General features: G+C 39.9%; 1 protein-coding gene across 1 annotated transcript in view; it reads right to left on the bottom strand.

The window, feature by feature from the left end:
* The window catches only part of cunh8orf34 (chromosome unknown C8orf34 homolog), a 174,881-nt gene extending 156,110 nt beyond the window's left edge, over window positions 1-18,771 (bottom strand). The window contains exon 1 of the mRNA XM_036558913.1: window positions 18,586-18,771. Coding sequence (XP_036414806.1) covers window positions 18,586-18,654 — 69 coding nt within the window. The 5' untranslated portion in view covers window positions 18,655-18,771. The remainder of the gene's footprint in view (window positions 1-18,585) is intronic.
* Between the last annotated feature and the right edge of the window lie 555 nt (window positions 18,772-19,326).

Here is a 19,326-nt window from a genome sequence, read left to right as displayed (position 1 = left end):
AGGCTGCTAAAGGGTTAACGTTATTTTTCTATGACGTCATCAAAAAGAGGCGGGGTGAAAGCCATTACATTTTGACAAAACAAGAATTTTGTCTTTTGAATGATACGATATGATGAACTGTACTTAATAAAAGCAGGGACATACAGTAACAAGGTAAAGAAGGTCAGTTTTTTCAGCTTGACCAGGATTCTACCCACATTAACCACAAAGCTATAGCCTACATCCCACTCTCTGGCTATCCTTCCTCCTGTTCATCCTGCCGCAGCTCTCTTTTTCCCTCTCTCTCTCAGCCATAGATCACCATCCCCGTCTACAGTGTATGCTTACAGCCTACAACCACTTGCCCTGGACGCCATGCTATTGACTCATATAAATTATCCACTTAAGCAGCCAATCGATGGAGGTCGACTGATGCTATTTCAGAACGGACTTGACGCTGACCCCTTTATGCTCCGGGCCGCAGAGACTCAAACACACGCTTTAAAAAGCCTCCGCTTTCAGCCAACACACTATATACACTCTAAATGAAGTGCTATCAGAGCACAGCGTTTGCAGTTTGGCTCTAGAGTAGACCTATTACTTTCATGAAGGTCACGTGTAAAATGTATCATATCCCAAAAATGCTTAGCTGTGGCTTTTCTTTAGAATTGCACTTTTTCAAGCACAAGAATATATATATTTTTTTTTGTTTGTTTTTTTAAGAAAATAATAATTCATCCTGCAATTTCAAAATTTGATTCTATTTGATTATTATGGTACGATTCATTTATTGAGAATACGCTTTCTATGATAACTTTACAGAAGAAGGAAAACCCTTCTTTACCTTCAATGTAAGTCAATAGAACCAGACGTTTTTCCAAGTCACTTTGGGGCATTTCTTTTGGTCCATTCATCCTGACATTAACACACAATGTAAAGGGCAACAGGCATTTTCAAATTATGTCAAAAACTGAAAAACGACAAAAATGGAGATAGTAGTGATAAACAACAACAACAAAATAACAGGCAAAGCTTTTTTGTATTCTTATGTTTGAAACGGTCATTTTGGCCAAAAACCGAGCCCATACGATAATGAATATTATTATAATTTATTCGAATCAGTGCCGAATGACCATTAGAGCTAGGATTATAAATGTCAAAACCTGTTTAAAAAATTAGACAAAACTCACCTTTAAGGTAATGCTGGTGGGCATTAGCATGCCTAAGTTATTCTTGTTTAAAGACAGAAAAAGACATTCCCTATATTTTATTCAAAGCTTGTAACAGACTTTTAACTTATATTTTACCATGTATCAGTTTTACAGTGACTATTTCAGTAAAGAGTCCTGGCACAGAGCTGCTGCCACTGTTTTCCATTCCCAACAACTAACTGAAACCAGGTTAAAGTACAGCTTTTATTCACAGTCAGAGATGTATTTAGAACTTCAAGAAGGCCTGGAATGAGCTTCACTAAATAGGTCCCACCCACTGTAAATCAAATCAGGATTAGTTTCAATGTCACTTCCTAATTATGCTGGTAGTCTTTAGTTCAGCTCCTGAAATCCTAACCAATGGGAGAGCTCGCTTGGCTGCATCTACCTAGATACCACAGGACGATTTTAAACATTTTGCTTCCAACTAAAACAATGAAGTTACAGACACGTTTTTTGTTCCCTGAAATCATTAATTCTCTCTGAAGGACCTGAGGGTTTCCCAGTGATTGACTGTTACATTTTAAAATTGGAATGCAGCTGAATTGCACCTTCACAGCAAACCTCACAGTGCATTTTTACAGCCTCAGCATATGTTCTGAATATATCTCCACTATCATTTCTAAACCCTACATTTTTTCCTATTTTTTTCCACACCATTTAAAAACACCAGCTGCCCTCCACACTGTGTGATGCATGTAGTCATGTTTAAGGCCTAATTTAATATAAAGGCTAATACAGGTAGCTAATTTATTTGAGCAAAAAAAATGCACATTTGTTGTCTTATGATTTTAGTAGTAACGATTACTCTGAAAAAACGTGCATACAATGTGTAGGCTTTATGCAGATGCAGTATAGAGGATTAAATCTGTTGCATTTTGCATGAAGGATGTAATTTGATTTGCAGCTCATTTGATCTTGAATAGGATGAAATGCGATGGCATACAGAGAAAAGTAGGGCAAAAGAAAAACAGACATTTATAGTCAAAGCTTTTTCACATGCTGTTTTTAATATTAACAATTAGTCAAAGAGAAGCCGAAGAGCAGTGGCAGTTAAATCTGAAAATGTCTGGGTCAAAACAGCTCCGAGAACATTATGCATTAATCCAATCATAGACTCATCCAGTGCTCCGATGAATGTGAATTCACTGTAGTTTAAAAATGACAGAGTGTTGCAAATAGAGAGACAGATCAGTGTTAGTGAGTATTGGTACTGGAAACAGCATTTACTCATGATGAGTGTCGTGATGTTGTTAGTTGTGTAGTTCTGTGAAGTGACTAAATAGTTTCAGAATCATAGCCTACATTTCGAAGCTCATCTTAAGTGAGGTGCATCAATTAAAAACAGTTCATTTAAAAGCGTTTTAGTAGTTTTTAAAGAAAAAGTATAAGATCTGTATAGATCTATAGAATAGGTACTGGCTGATATCATGGACTTGTTTTCAGACTGGGATTCATACCAGCCCATGATGCATACCAGCCCATCTCAAAATACAATCACACACACAAACACACAGCATTGCCTTTATGTAGTATAGCTTTTTCTTGTTTCTTCTTCATTTCTTACGTTTTATTTATACGCTACACTGACATAACCAAGGTGGTTTGCTAGTGATGAAATTAGCAGAAGCTTTTATCGTAAATGTGACATAATCATGGCAGTCAAGATGCTAAAAACGAATGCTAGCTAAGTACGTTAATGTCAGCATTTCTCACAGCCCACCTGCTCAGATATGTCCTCATCCTCCTTCTTTTTGCATTCTAGCTTGTTTTTTGCAGTTCCTGTCGCTGCTGTCCATCTTCACATCATACACATATGAAAACACTGATTGCTACATCGGTAATGCAAAACCAAAGTAATGAACTCTGTAGAGCACTGCCTGTTGTGTCAGCCAGTACCAGTACACACCTTGGGGCTGAATTTGGTACAATAATCTCTCGAGGCTGATGCTTCTTTTTCGAATTTCCACTTTAAATAGTACAGCAGTTACACAGTAGTGCCTGTAAAGGTGTCAGTGGTCAGTGAGTGTACACCAGTGTTGGGGTAGTTACTCAAAAAAGTAATCCATTACAAATTACTAATTACTTCCCTCAAACTGTAATGGGATTACACCACCCAACACACCTAATCCAACTAATCAGTTAATTTGCAAGCCCTTCCTGAGTTGAACAGGGTATGTTGGAGCAGGACAACACAAAAATGTGCAGGGCAAGGGGTCCTGCAGGACCTTGGTTGGGAATCTGTGACCTAGATAACACAGAGAAAAAAACAATTGTTGCTTGGTCAATTTTCTGCTGGACGTTTATGTAATTAAACCCTTTTGTTTCCATTCTGTTTTTCCATTCCATTTTTAGTCCCCAGAGATCATTAGGATTTCAATGAAGGTCTAGAGGGCCCTGAGGGTTTCCCACTGCTGATAAAGGGATGATTAACTCAAACAGTGCATCAATGGATGGACTACAGTCTCTAAGTATACACCAGTAAGGTGGAAATAAAAGGGAGGGATTTCTAAATGGTCAGTGAGTGTTCACCAGTGTTTGGGTGTTTACTCAAAAAATTAATTACAAATTACTAACTACTTCTCTCAACCTGCAATGGGATTACTATACTTATTACCATCTGGAAAAAAGTAATCTCACTACTCATTACTTTATGTCTAAGTTACTCTCTAAAACACACATCTGCACCTGCCTTTACTCTGAACGCAGAGCCAGTTATACTGATTAAAAGTATGAGCAGCTGGTGCTGTTTGAAAACCCAGAAACTAGCTAGTAGAAATGGTCCAAAAGCTACCTCAAAATATAAAAGCTACCTCAAAATATAAAAGCTACCTCAAAATGGTCCAAAAGCTACCTCAAAACAAAATCTTGAAACAAAGTTTACAAAATTGTTCCTGAATGAAAATCGCATCAGGTCTGTGTAGGTGAGGTTGGGCCTCTCTCTTTTTCATCAGGGGGGTTTCATATGAGCAGGATTAGATGCTTCGATAAGTTGCTTGCTGAGTTTACAGCACTTCCACTTGGGATAGCATAACATACCAACACCTTAGCAACCACTGTGTACCAAGTTTGTAACCACTTTGTAACGTTACTTTGCACTGAGTAAAATCCAACACTGCTATGTCTGATACACTCTACCATGCCACTAGGAGAATGGTCCTCTTCTCAGTGGTGGTCCTATGTTAGTACCCTTATATTGATAGACAGGGTAGAGGGGGGCTGACCAAAAAGTGCAGCAACCAAACAGTTACATAACAGGGCACTTATATAAAATCATATAGCTTTAATGGTAAACTTACAAAGTACATCTACATGGTAGACATTTCTGATGAAATGGTACAGATACACACTTACTGAGAGTACAGTAGGAGCTTTTTTTAAGCAGCTCACACTACAGGTCATCTATCATTTCCTCTAAAACTCCCAGGAGAACCAAAATCCACAACTCATTCAGAGAACACATATAAGATCAGCAGGTAATAGTTCACCTCACAGCTGTTTCCTTCAGTTCACACCCGCACATATGAGAACTACTAAAGCTTTGCTGCAGCACATGGAAAAACGTAATGTATTGAATTCACTTGACTCAAAGGTGTACATCATTTCCACATGAATAAAACATACTACTTATATGAGAATTGTGGGCCGATGCCAATATCCTTTATATGATGCTGATACATAAACATTCATAAACAGTAGAGATCAGAGCTACATCTAAGGGGTTAAACACATGTTGAAAATGGCAGCAGCTAGACTTGAATAATGTCTTTTATGCAAATATCAGCCCCTGAAATGACCAACTATTTACCAACAGCTATTTCTTCTGACTGTATTTCAGTAAGGTTTGTGCTAGATTAATGACAGCAAAGCACTCTTCTGTGAATTTTCACGTCAGGGTGCCTGAACTACGAGTCTCTCCTCCTCCACAAGCAGCTTCTTGTTAAAATATCTCTCGGTACTCATCATATTAAAGTAATCTCTAGTATAACTGCAACTAGGCATTGTTTTGAACTAAGAGAAACCCAATTCGGCCAGGAAAGCTTTGCTAGTTACATGTAGCAGGCAGAAAACGTTGTGTGCTGCTCACTCTTCTTCACTCACTCTTCTTCCTCACTCTCTCATTCTCCCTCAATCCAAGCCAGTCAAATTCAAAGCATGTTGTTTTTTTTTAAATTGCTGAATAAAAATGCTCATTTTTTTAAATGGTCGAAATATACTTGGGTGTTCATGTACCTTGGTGCACCTTCTTTAACCGATGTGTGGGAAACACTGAACAGGACATCAACCCCTTTGAAAACCATCAAGTACATTGGTTTGCACTTGATTAACTCTAGTTCAACTAATGTGTCAAAAAATGGAAAAATAATTTTGACAGGAATGTCTGATAAAGGAACACTCCAGCATCAACCTTTTGATTACAGACAATAAAGGGTAATTGCTTGGCTATGGTGACATCATTTATAGTTTGGATCCAAAAGCTTGACGCTCTCTATCATTCTGCTATATGGTTTGCTACAAATGCCCCTTTTAAAACGCCTCACTGTGCTCTTCATTCACTGGTTAAATGGCTATTTTTGACTACTCGACATAAAATCCACTAGATTACGCTCATCCATAAAACTCTGCTTGGACTTTCACCCCCCTTATTTATGTGAGCTACTGCAACCAGAATCCGCGGCATATAACACCAGGTCATGTATTTATATCAAATTAAAAGTCCCTAAATCCAGCACTGACTTCGGCTCTTCATCATTTCAGTTTGCTGCTGCTAAGAACCAGAACAAGCTACAAGAAGCACTAAAACTGGACATTTTTATTTCAGTTACCAGCTTTAAGGATCGTATCAAGGGTATTTTTTATTCCCTTTCTCTCTCCACCCCCCACCCGCGCCCTTTCCTTCCCTTTTTTTTTGCAAGTGTCTTGCGGCGCTTGCCAGGCCACCATTGTAAATAACAATCTGTTCTTAATGGCCTGCCTGGTTAAATTAAAGGCTAAATAAAAAAAAATAAAATAAAAAAGTGCTGAGGTTTCAGAATTATAGCCCATGGTAAGCGACCTTTCAATACAGATGCAACACATAAGACATTTGGCTGAAAAAGACTGAAGCTCCATCCAATACCTTTGTGATGAGTTGGAGTGAAGTTTGTGATCTACAAATAATCATCCAACATCAGTATCTGACCTCACTAATGCTCTGTGCTGAATGCAGTTAAATCCTCACAGCAATGTTCCAACATCTAGTGTAAAGCCTTCCTGGAAGAGTAGAGGCTGTTACTGTAGCAAAGGGGGACAAACTCTCTATAAGCGGGGGTCTACAAACCTCTGAACACATAATGTATTACATCAGCACAATTTTGTCTTTCAGTTAACTTTTACATAATACACAATAACTACTGGTGTAATATGCTTTATTCATATGGAAATACTGTAACAATTCAATTCCAAATAACAATTCAATTCCTTTTTTTTCAGTGTACAACGTTGTTGAGATGTAAATAAAAAGGGATTTTATGTTTAAATGACTGTCATGACTCATACAATTCAACTGAGACCCTATCAGTACTGTGATCAGTGCCTATAAAACTGAACAATATACTGTACATCAGCACCTCAACGCTGTACACTGGCTCTAAAAATAGCAGCAGCTGTAAAACTGTAAGGCCCCGTGGCTGAGTTTTATATGAGCGTGTAAAGTGAAAGCACTTCCGTGACAGACTTTCGACTGCAAATCTCCCAGCCTGAGCTGACCTCCAGCTGTGCTAATGAAACCCCTCTGAACACAGTCAAGACCAATAGAGCAAGACGTTAACGTTAATGCAGAGGTAAAAAAGGCTTTTTAGCAATACAGTCCTGTGCAAAAGTCAGAGACCACCCTTCATTTATTTAATTTCGAGTCAAAATTGCAATTAAGTACAAATTATTCATTTTCAAAAGAGAATCTGAGGAGATTAGATGTAAGACAATCAACTTGCATAAGGAAGGGGGACATCAAAGGAAAATAAGTGAAATAAACAGGAGTTCCAAAATTGGTTAAAAGCTACAGAGAAAATGAGACTCCTAACAACCACCTGCAAGACCTGGTAGACCACTAACACAGCCCCCATCAGATAAACAGAAGTTAAAGCTTTCGAGAGAGAGGAGAAAACCAAGCTCCACTCTTGCTACAGATCTGAAAAAAATCCACAGCCACCCTTCCACTGTGAGAAGACAACTCAATGCTATGGGTCTGAAAGCATGTGTAGCCGTCAAGAAGCCCTTACTGAGAAAAGGAAATCAAATAAAGAAGCTGTTGGTGTTCTTAGAACAATGACCTGACCACCCAAGAGTCCAGGCCTTATTGTAATAGCAATATTGAATGTGTTCTGTTTGGATTGTGATAAGCAGAAATGCAACCAACTTCTAAGACTGAACTTTGGAGGTGTGGAAAAATATCCCTTCTTTAAAAAAATTGAAGCAAGTCTTCTGAAAAGAATGGATGCTGTAATGAAGGTAAAGAGCGGACACACTCACTACTGAAAAAATACTGTATTTACTTATTGAGGCTTCTGTGTACTTTTCTGTTAACATCAGCTCTTTGCCTGATGCTGGAAAATGATCATCTTTTACTCATTAGACATTTTGACTGGAAAAATAAAATAAATGAAGCTTGAAATGTTAACGTAGTCTCAGACCTTTGCACAGGGCTGTGTGTACATTTATATTTTGTTTTTACTACCTTTTTAAGCAAGAAATGATATAATAATAATTTACTTAATAATATCTTATCAATACATTTAGCAATAATAAGTGTATCCATAGCGATGTGACTTGTGTTCTGAATGTGTTGTTCAGAAACTATCACAGTGCATCCAACAATAAAGGCAGCATGGAGCTTCTTTTATACAGTGATAGGAAACACAGTAGCTCACAGAAAGCTCCAATTCCACATGCTGATCCATTTTACTGACCAGTGTGGACATACTGTGGACATACGTGCTCAGCAAATACTCTGGGGGCAGATTTTAATCACCTAAAGAGGACAAAGATGAAGATTCTGAATGTAGAATTGCAATAAACAGTTCCTCCACTGAGTCGTTACAGTAGACCTTTGTTAAATGATGCGTGTATTCATGTGTGTGTATGCTGAGTATTCTACAGCAGCTGTGAACCTGGCTCTACCAATCAGATTTTAGAAAGGGAACTTTGAATTTTCTAAGAGAGTTAACCCGTCCGAGCTCACTGGATTAGTTTCTCCCCCATCGTTTCACTGGCCTCAAGCCTAAAGGCCTGATCAGCAGGGAAAATGCTGACAAGGCAGATGTAGGACGATCTGGAGTGAAGCAAATCGGCCACATTTGTATCAAGGCCATTCTGTAGAGGGATTCTTTAGCCATAATTTCACCCTCATATAAGTCGGTATATTGGCCATTGCTTCCATCAGTGCTCATTAATATTCTGCGCACCTTCTCACTTGCCTCATCAGCTACTGATTGTTATAAACCACAGCCGAATGGCACCAATCTTCTTTCTTTATTATGTATATTCTTTTTATGTAATTCTTTTCTTTATTATTCTTTATTATGTATGAACTCCATTGTAACATTAACTTTCTTTGAACAGGTTATAAACCAGTGAGGTGGAGCTAAAAGGTAAAGGTTTCTAATAAAGAAGCCATTGAGTGTATGTTACGTATGTTATTGCACAAGCGCATTGCACCCTGCTGCATATGGAGCTTCATAGACGCAGACCAGTCAGAGTGCCCATGCTGACCTCTGTCCACTGATGAAAGTACCTACAGTGGGCACACAAGCTACGGAAATGGACCTTGGAGCAATTAGAGAACGTCACCTGGTCTGATTAGTCCCATTTTGCTTTATGTCAAATGGATGGCCGGGTATGTGCGTGGCATTTATGTGGGGAAGTGACGGCACCAGGATGCACTGTAGGAAGAAAAGAGAGTGTGACTGGAACAAGTTCAATCCGTGGCAATCTGCTGCTAACATCTTGGTACCAGGTACCACTGGGCACCTTCAGAGGTCTTGTAGAGTCCATGTCTCAGTGAGTCAGAGCTGATTTGGTGGCACATGGAGGACCAACAGCATATTAGGCTGGTAGTCATAATGTATTGGCTCACTGGTATATATACACCAATCAGGCATAACATTATGACCACCTCCTTGTTTCTAAGCTCATTCTTCAGGGGTCAGGACCCCCATGGACCCTCACAGAGCAGGTACTATTTGGGTGGTGAATCATTCTCAGCACTGCAGTAACACTGACATGGTGGTGGTGTGTTAGTGTGTGTTGTGCTGGTCTGAGTGGATCAGACACAGCAGTGCTGCTGGAGTTTTTAAACACCTCAGTGTCACTGCTGGACTGAGAATAGTCCACCAACCCAAAAATATCCAGCCAACAGCGTCCTGTGACCACTGATGAAGGACTAGAGGATGACCAACACAAACTGTGCAGCAGCAGATGAGCTATTGTCTCTGACTTTACATCTACAAGGTAGACTGACAAGGTAGGAGTATCTAATAGAGTGGACAGTGAGTGGACACAGTGTTTAAAAGCTCCAGCAGCACTGCTGTGTCTGATCCACTCAGACCAGCACAACACACACTAACACACCACCACCACCACTTAAGTGTTACTGCTGAGAATGATCCACCACCCAAATAGTACCTGCTCTGTGAGGGTCCATGGGGGTCCTGACCACTGAAGAACAGGGTAAAAGGGGGCTAACAAAGTATACAGAGAAACAGATGCACTACAGTCTGTAATTGTGGAACTACAAAGTGCACCTATATAGTAAGTGGAGCTGATAAAATGGACAACGAGTGTAGAAACAAGGAGTGGTCATAATGTTATGCCTGATCGGTATGCATGTATATATAAAATGTATAATAAAATATCTATTACATGTACATACATACAGCTGTTTCAGATGATCTTGATTCATATTATTAGACTAGAGGTGCTTTTCACCATCGTAAGACTGAGAACGCTTTTGCATTACAGACCTGCACTCTACACCACATGCATGCTACATTTCTATTTACACTTCTGCCGCAGTTCTCGGTTCCTCGTCGTGTGCCGTTCTCAGCAGTCGGCTAATGAGGCAAAGAGCAAAGTCCTTACAACCCAACCAGAGCACTCTGATTAAAAGTTGGCAGGAGTCCAGGCAGACTCGCGGCCGAGGGCTCTCCTGCTGCTCGGAATCAATGAATACACAATGTCTGTTGACAAAAAAAAGATCAAATGAACAAAGAGAGGAAGGGGATAATTCTGCTGCTCTCGTTTGCACAGGCAAAGTCAAGGAAGTCCACTCGGCAGCCATCTCGAAAACCTTAATAGCATCCAGGCCTGTATCTAGTTAAATGGGGAGTGACCTATAAACCCAAAACGGAAAGCCAGACTAATGTTTGAAAAGCAGTTTTGAACGCTTCAGTAAAACCATGCCATAAAACTGTGATCTGTGGTGCAAACGAAGAGAAAGGTATTTTTCAGATTGTTCTGGCTTCTGATCATGTATACATATTGTATATACATTTCAAAAGGGGACAGATTTTAGTTCTGGCTGTTTCTATTCCATTATGGTTAGTCTTCTGGCAATTACTGTCCTATGACTTTAAAAAATAGCACTTGTGTCAATATAAGAATATTGGTGCTTTTAAACAGACCGTATCAATTCTTGAAAGTCAATTTTATCACTTTATGCATAATTCAGTCTTGGACATTTAAACACCCTGCTGAAAAATAAATAGACACAATTAAGTGTTTCTGTTGGTTTCTGATAGTTTTGTAACTTATTTTGGCTTTTCCTGGTGCTGTAAAGGATCCTAATGGTTTAACAGGTGACTAACAGCTGATTCTAAATGCACTTGTTAGTTTCCTAATGGGATCTAAAGGTGTTTTACAGGAAACTAGTGGTCTCTACCGGAAACTACTAAGCCAATTCCCATTATAAAGTCAAAATCAAACAAAATGATTTGGTTTTAATCCTAATGATTTCTAATGGTCCTTTTTCACTAAGGCAAAGTCATTCAGAGTAGTTTGATGTGAAATGGTTCATTGTAGACAAACGTCCGGACTGTTTACGGTGGTGGTGATAGGAACCAGGGGTCACAATGTCTGCAACAAAAATATAACAATTTTATTTATTATCCAAAACCACCAGTGAACCTACATGTATCTGAGTATTTATATGTGACACTGAGCAGTAAAATAGTGGCAAATCTGAAAAAGTACATTTTCTTTGGTGACTTTTTTGCCTTACAAGGCCCTGCATGTACCTCTTCATCATGACTGGGGTTAAAAACGTGTTTTAGGACAAAATTATGATAAAATAATGTTTTAAGCATCAGGCAGAGTATTCATACTTCCCTACCCATCCCATCATACTTCTGCGAGAGAGCTTGTAGAGACAGATATTTTGGACTTGTTTTGGATGAGTTTTACATGTAATGTTAACGATGGTAAAATAGTGTTAAATCTAAAAACAATGTCTCAGGCATCAGACTTTGTATTTGTAATGATTTCATGTAATAACTTTCTGTGATGTAGTTTCTCTAGAACCACTCTGAATTACTTTGGTTTCAGCCTAACCATTTAATTATTCAGAAATTTAGAAAAATTGGTCATCATATCATGAAGTCATTACCTGTAAAGTCATCATATCATGAAGTCATTACCTGTAAATGTATCCTATGGATAATCTTTGCTTGAATTGACCAGTACTATTGCTCATAAAATAAATCCATAAAAATTCTTAAATATCTATTGTTTGTTGCTTACTATTAGGAACTGCCTAACCATTTAGATAAGACACAGTGAGGTCACTGATATACACTCACTGAGCAGTGTATTAGGAACACCTGTACACCTACTCATTCATGCATTTATCTAATGAGCCAATCACGTGGCAGCAGTGCAATGCATAAAATCATGCAGAAACAGGTCAGCAGCTTCAGGTAACATTCTACGACGGTGTTTTAGGGCCACTGTTAATAAAAATAAAAATAGTAGACTTTGAGAATAAAGTCGTAATATTTCAAGAATAAAGTCTTAACATTTCGAGAACAAAACTTGTAATATTTTGAGAAATAAAGTCGTCATATTTCGAGGATAAAGTGGGCTAACTGTAGGGGGGCTGCCATAACGCTTTGGGGTCTCGTTGCTGTACTGGCGCGCTGGAGTTCCACACACTCTTGTCTCTTTGTGGATCGATCATTTTGATCATCATTCTAACTGTCTGTGAAACTTTATGCCCTCTTTGAATGGCACGGAGATGTAGCCACCAATAGTCGTGTAGACGACCCTGACTGCGATTCTCCTTCAACAAAACAGACAGACAATTTCCTCCGAGTCCGTCTGGTTCTTTCATCTAAACAAACACAGTTTCCTGCACAGCCGTTTCAGCCGTTTTTTTATACTAATAACAGGCTGGTGCTGATGTGCCAGGAGAGAGGGAGACTGAGTATTTGTTTATGGGTGACTTCGATATGAAAGTATAACTCCACCACTGTCTACTATGTTTACTTGTATTAACAGTGGCCCTAAAATGCCGTCATAAACATTCACATCATCCGATCCTCTTTTTCCCCATCAGAATGTGATTGTGACTGTGGCATGATTGCTGGTGCCAGACAGGCTGGTTTGAGTATTTCTGTAACTGCTGATCTCCTGGGATTTTTACATACTACAGTCTCTGGAGTTTCCTCAGAATGGTGCAATAAAGAAAAAACATCCAGTGAGTTTTGAGGACGTCAATGCCTTACTGATGAATGAGGTCAATGGAGAATGGCCAGACTGGTTCAAGATGAGAGTAAAGCTATGGTAACTCAGATCACTCTGAACAATTGCGGTGAGCAGAAAAGATTGGAAGAAGAAGATCTCAGAATGGATAACACCTCGAACCTTGAGGCTGATGGGCTACAACAGCAGAAGACCATGTCGGGTTCCACTCTCTTAGCCAAGAACAGAAAGCTGAGGCTGCAGTGGGCACAAGCTCACAAAACTGGAAAGTTGAAGAATGGAGAAACATAGCTTGGTCTAATAAAACTCTTTCTGCAGAGCCACACAGACGGGAGGGTCAGAATTTGGCGCTAACAGCATGAATCCATGGACCCAACTTGTGAACAGTCCAGGCTGGTGGAGGTGGTGTAATGGTGTGGGGAATGTTATCTTGGCATACTTTGGGCCCGTTAATAACAATCAATCATTGCTTGAATGCCACAGCCTATTTGAGTATTTGATTACCATATGCGTCCCTTCATGGGCACAATTTACCCATGTCTTTATGGCTACTTCCAGCATGACAATGCACCATCATCTCAAACTGGTTTCATGAACATGGCATGAGTTCAGCGTTCTTCAGTGGCCTTCACAGTCACCAGATCTAAATCCAACAGAACACCTTTGGGATGTGGTGGAACGAGAGATTCACAACATAAAAGTGCACCTGAAAAATGGAATTCATGCCACAAAGAATTGAGGCTGTGGAGATAAAAGGAAGGCCCTATCCAGTATTAGTATAGTGTTCATAATGAAGTGCTCAGTGAATGCATTAACTTGGGTTGCCAGATTGGACTGCAGTGCTCATATGGTGTTAGAGGATGTTCTGGCTAGTGATACATCATAACTCCTAAACTCAGGTAACATGGCCCGAGTTGACTTTAACTTTTATGGTAAATCAACATAACAATTTTATTTATTGTTATTTTGGACCATTTCTATTGGTGTGTTTGCCACCAAATTTTGACACATTATATAAACAGCAACTAGCAATTTCAAATTATGTCAAAAATTAGACGCAACAGAAACAGAGACACCAATATTGTTCAACAGTGACAATATGCACCCTTTCCAAAAGTCTCTGTTAGAAACTACCAACAAATTATTTAAGCTCATTCTAATACATTCTCTCAACTTAACCCCAGATGTTTCTAACTCTGTTCCCCTTTTTCATCTCAGGTTTGAATCTGCAGCCTTTTGGTTCTGGACTGAGGCTTTTACTGCTGTGATGCTGCTAACTTGCAGCAAAACTTCCAGAATGATACTGTCGTCTCCTCTGCATTAGCCTGATGGCACTGAAAATTACATCTCTGAAGGAAGAAGAACAGCTTTTATGTTTAAATGCTTGCATTCAGACCACAAACACTCAAGAACCACTCAAGCCTCCTTCTTCTTCAGAATGTGTTGATACATATATTGCTAGCATAGAAAGGTTCTTCACAAGCCTTCAGAAAAGAGTCTGGAATTCATTCAATTCATACTGAAAAACATACAGAGCATCTCATGGCTGCTACATTAAGCAGCTCAAAAATTGTTGACCTTATATGTCGGTTCTCCCTGTATAATATTACCTATAAGTCTTCTTCATATAGGTCATATTATATAATCTGCTGTGTGAGATGATGGAGCAGTTGATGGAAGTGAAGCCAGAGTTATCGCCTGGTTCCCCACACACAGGTGAATATCATTTATTGGGGCAATGTTTTGACCACTACACACTTAAAAATAACGGTATTTATAAAAAAAGAAAAGATATAAATGAATTCACTTGCATAAGGAAGTGAAAAAAAACAAGAGCTTCCAAAACTGAAAATAGAGTTGTTGAGAAGATGGGACTCCTAACGACCACCTGCAAGACCTGGTAGACCACCAAAACTGTCCCGATAAGATAGACAGCACTTAAAACTTTTTGAGAGAGAGGAGAAAATCAAGCTCCACTCTGACTTCAGATCTGAAAAAAATCCACAGCCATCCTCCACTGTGAGAAGACAACTCAACACTATGAGTCTGAAAGGATGTGTAGCTGATAAGAAGCCCTCACTGAGAAAAGGAGACCGCAAATATTCTCCAGAGTCCAGGCCTCAAAACCTTAAATCACTGAATGGGTTTGGGATTATTTGGATTGCAAGAAGCAGAACGTGATTAGAATTATTCATCCAGGAAAAACTGTGCATCTATAAACAGTTATGCAGAATGAATTACACTGTGGTATATTAATATACTGCTGTACTCTTGGGAGGTGCAACGATCCTGGTGTAAAAAAGGTACTGTTGTTGGTTATGTGTAATGTAGTTGTGTTTATTAGAGAAACTGCATCCGTGGAGGGTGGGCTTTTGTGTGTGACTTTGTCCATGTGTGTCATGTCCTCCTGCTTTAACCCCTCCCTGGTTTCGAGTCAGGCTATCGCTGGTTTAATGCAGTGCCATCTACAGGGTCGATGTTCATGGGTATTAATTTGTGGTTTTTGGCCTTTTTCTTTATGCACAGAGACTTCTGCTGTACTGCAGCAGTATGAATTACTTGCAAATAATAGTGTAGCAGTATGAACTAGTAAGCAAGTGGCAGGGGTGGGCGATAGGGCAGAAACTGCATATCACAATACTTGACATTTTTACGATACACAATACATCATCACAATATTTAGTTTTTCTGAGGCTTGATAAGATGGAAGTGAAAAATAGCCACATTTAAAAAACACTATTGAAAACTATGAATACAATTCATTTGCATACTGCACTGCACCAAGTACAATTAAACAGATAACATTTTCCTCTCTTTGTAAGTTGGTCAGTGTTCTTTACGTGCTACGATGTCTATGATGTGCTCTAAAAAGGGCACTGTGAAACAATGTATCATGATAATGATCAAATATTATCATATTGATCACCCCTAGTAAGAGGGTAATCTTTTTTTACATAGTCCAAAAGCAGAAGCAAGCACTGGGCTCCCCACATCTCCTCACGTCTATGTGCTACTCGCTCCTCAGTCTAGTCTCTGCTAGCCAACAGTGCAGCAATATAAAATACTAGCCTGTACTAATGCAGCAGTATGAACTACTAGCCAATACTTGTGTATGAGTATGAAACACTAGCCAGTTCTAATGCTTGACTATGAACTTCTATCCAGTTCTAATGAAAAAGCATGAACCACTAGCCAAGATTAACGCAGCGGTATGAATTACTAGCCAATCCGGACATGACAGTATGAATTACTAGCCGAGGCTTTTTAAGCAGTATTATATATTTCTTTATATATTTATATAGTCCAAAAAGAGAAGCAAGCAGGGGCTCCCTACATCTCCTTACATCTATGTGCTACATGCTTCTTACGTCTATTCACCTAGCCAACAGTGCAGCAATATTAATGACTATCCAATCTTTATGAAGCAGTATGAATTACAAGCCAATTCTAATGCAGGAGTATGAACTACTAGCTAATCCTAGTGCAGGGCTGTGAACGACTTGTCAGTTCTAATGATACAGTGCGAAACTAATTTTCAAGTTTAACGCACCAGTATGAATTGCTAGCCAGTTCTAACGAAGCGGTATGAATTACTTCCCCATCTAGATGAGCAAGCACTGCTAATGTGATCCCTACATCTAGTCTCCTACTAGCCAGTAGTGCCAACAGTATGAATTACTAGCCAGTACTTATGCACCAGTATGAATTACTAACTTGTGCAAGAGGATGATCTACTATCCCTTTCTTCTGGAGATCTACCTTCCTGCAGATTTACCTCTGACCCTAACTGACCTCGCCTGGTCCATCTAATTATCATCTCTGATTAGATGAATGAGGTGTGTTAGTTTGGGCTGAGGGTGAAATTTGCAGGAAGGTAGGTCTCCAGGAGGGAGATTGGTGACCTCTGTATTAGGAAATCCTAATGCAGTAGTATAAACTACTAACCAATCCGAGCTCGGGAGGCGGTGCTTGTGGAACACAAGCAGTGGGAAGCGCCGCTGTCCGCGGTGCTGAACCTCAGCCTCGCTGCTTTTAGCTTTATTGCTGTTTGATATTCCACCCATGCACGCAGCCGCTGCTACAGGAGAGATGATATATCAGCAGTTTGTCTCATGTAGACAGCGCTTCCCCTCCAGCTACAGACAGCATGGAGAGGAGAGCGGTGGGTGGTTCCACGCTGCTGCGAGAGGAACAAAGTAATAGAGGCTGATTAAACTCTTCCTGCGCTTTGAGGAAACGTTGGAGCTTCGCTGGGGAAACGAGTGATGCTGCAGTGTTGAAGAAAAGCAGTTGTTATCTTTGCCTAAGTTCCTTTAAGCTTGACTGTAACGTACATCAGGAAGCGAACTACCAAGTGTCCAAGCAATACTGTCTGATACTGTTTCTGCGAAAGGATACATTTTTATGGTTGTCAGTGATAAGTGGACAGTGACTCAGGCCATTTATACGACTATGTGCGTGTTTTTTAACCTGCAAAGTTGGGCTTCAGGACGAGGCTGAAGTTGCCAGCTTCTTATTGGAATTCTCCGTTCCACCTTAAATGCTTAAGCAGTTACATTCTGGCGCTGAAGTTTCAATTTGAGAATTTTTGGAAATTTGGTGGGAATTCTCCTTTATTGTCACGAAGCTGAAGTTAGCTTCTTATTCGCCTGGCTTCAATTTGATTTCTCCGTTCCACCTTAAATGATGCAGCAGTTCCATAGGGGGCCGGAGGCAGCATTTAAGGTGGAATGGAGAATTCAAACTTGAGCTTCGTAACATTAAAGGGGAATTCCACCATATTTTCAAAAATTCCAGTCCTTGAGATTCAGAGTAATTCAGAGTGGTTTAATGTGAAACGGTTCACTATAGAGAAACATAAGACTTTTTCTTTTCTTTTCTTCTCTTTACAGTGGTGGTGATAGGAACCAGGAGTCACGATGTCTACAACACAAATATAGCCATTTAATTTAGTACCACTGAACCTACACGTGAGCTTTATTTGTAATGCTGATTATGGTAAAATAACGGTCAATCTGAAAATAATAAGTTTTCTTTGGGCACTATTTTGCCTTACAACGCCATGAACGGACTACAATGCATTTTAAGCAAAAGCTTTACCACAAAACCATCCCAAAACAAGTAATAACTTTCTGTGAGGGTGCTTTTAGACGTGGACGTCTGGTTCCTATCACCACCACTTTAAACAATTCTGACTAGTTTCTCTCGAACAGAACATTTCACACCAAACCACTCTGACTTTGTTTACATCTCAGCTATTTGATCGTGTGGAATTTTTGAAAAGTCGGTGGAGTTCCCCTTTAAAGTCGATAGGAGCTTTAGTGTTAAAGCTAATGGTGCCTGCGCTCCACAGCAACAACAACGCCAAGCATCTACAATAAAGTCACAATAAATGCTTTAAAGCTGAAACAGAATGACACAAATCGCTCTGCTCAGTAACACATCTGCAGTTTGCCCTCTAAAGGACATAAGACCACTCAGTCTAGGGGTCTGGCCACAGGTGCATGACTTTCAGTACAGTTTGCATCCAGCTACCAAGCTTCTGACCCCCTTTTCCCGCTTTCAAACGCCTCCAGATCCGCGCTTCAGCTGACTTTGTGCGAACCACACGTTGCTGTCATTGCTATAACGCCCCCAAAGTTGCAGAAGCGAAGATACCCACCTCGAACAAGGGTCCAATCTTGTTCTTCTCCAGGTAGGACTGAATCCTCGACTGCTGCTCAGACGCCATAGAGAAAAAGTGCCTTTTCCGAACGAGAAGAAGCTCCACTCACACATGAGCCTTCATGCTCCGGGGCTGAAGTATCTCAGGTGGGTTTCCACACTGCGGCAAAAAGAGCAGCTGAGCTCCTCTACGAGCACATTGCTGCAACTAACACGCTCCGTTTCTCCTGGTTACTATCAGATGGGGCTATACCACCCCAGGCCCCTCCTCTCCCCTCCTCATTGGACTGGCCCCTATTGAAACCAATCAAAATCAAGCCTCTCTTATTCTCCGCCTGATTGGCCTGTTTTTGTTTTTTATGTTTTAATCACAAGCCCCGCCCACCACATCAGTAACCCCATCTCCCGCCAAATGCAGAACTGAAATGAGTGAGGCATCAAACTCGATTCAAATGTGCGCATCATTTAAAAATACAACTTAAGATAAATAAGTACCTGAATAGATAACAGATTTTCTTGAGTGTAACACTGATTAATGCTCTGTTGACTATTAGAAGTAGAGCATATTTATTAATGAGGTAAATAACCAGGCTGCGTTAAAGGGGAACTCCACCAATTTGTCAAGTTTCACATGATTAAGTGGTTAAGATGAGAGTCGTTCAGAGTGGTTTGGTGTGAAATGCTTCATTCTAGAGAAAATTACAGAGTCACACTTGTTCACAGTGGTGATGATAGGAAC

This window comes from Colossoma macropomum, unplaced genomic scaffold, assembly GCF_904425465.1.
Source record: "Colossoma macropomum unplaced genomic scaffold, Colossoma_macropomum, whole genome shotgun sequence".
Taxonomy (NCBI): Eukaryota; Metazoa; Chordata; class Actinopteri; order Characiformes; family Serrasalmidae; genus Colossoma; species Colossoma macropomum.
Note: the sequence above shows the minus strand (reverse complement) of the source record. Positions and strands in the feature narration are given on the sequence as shown.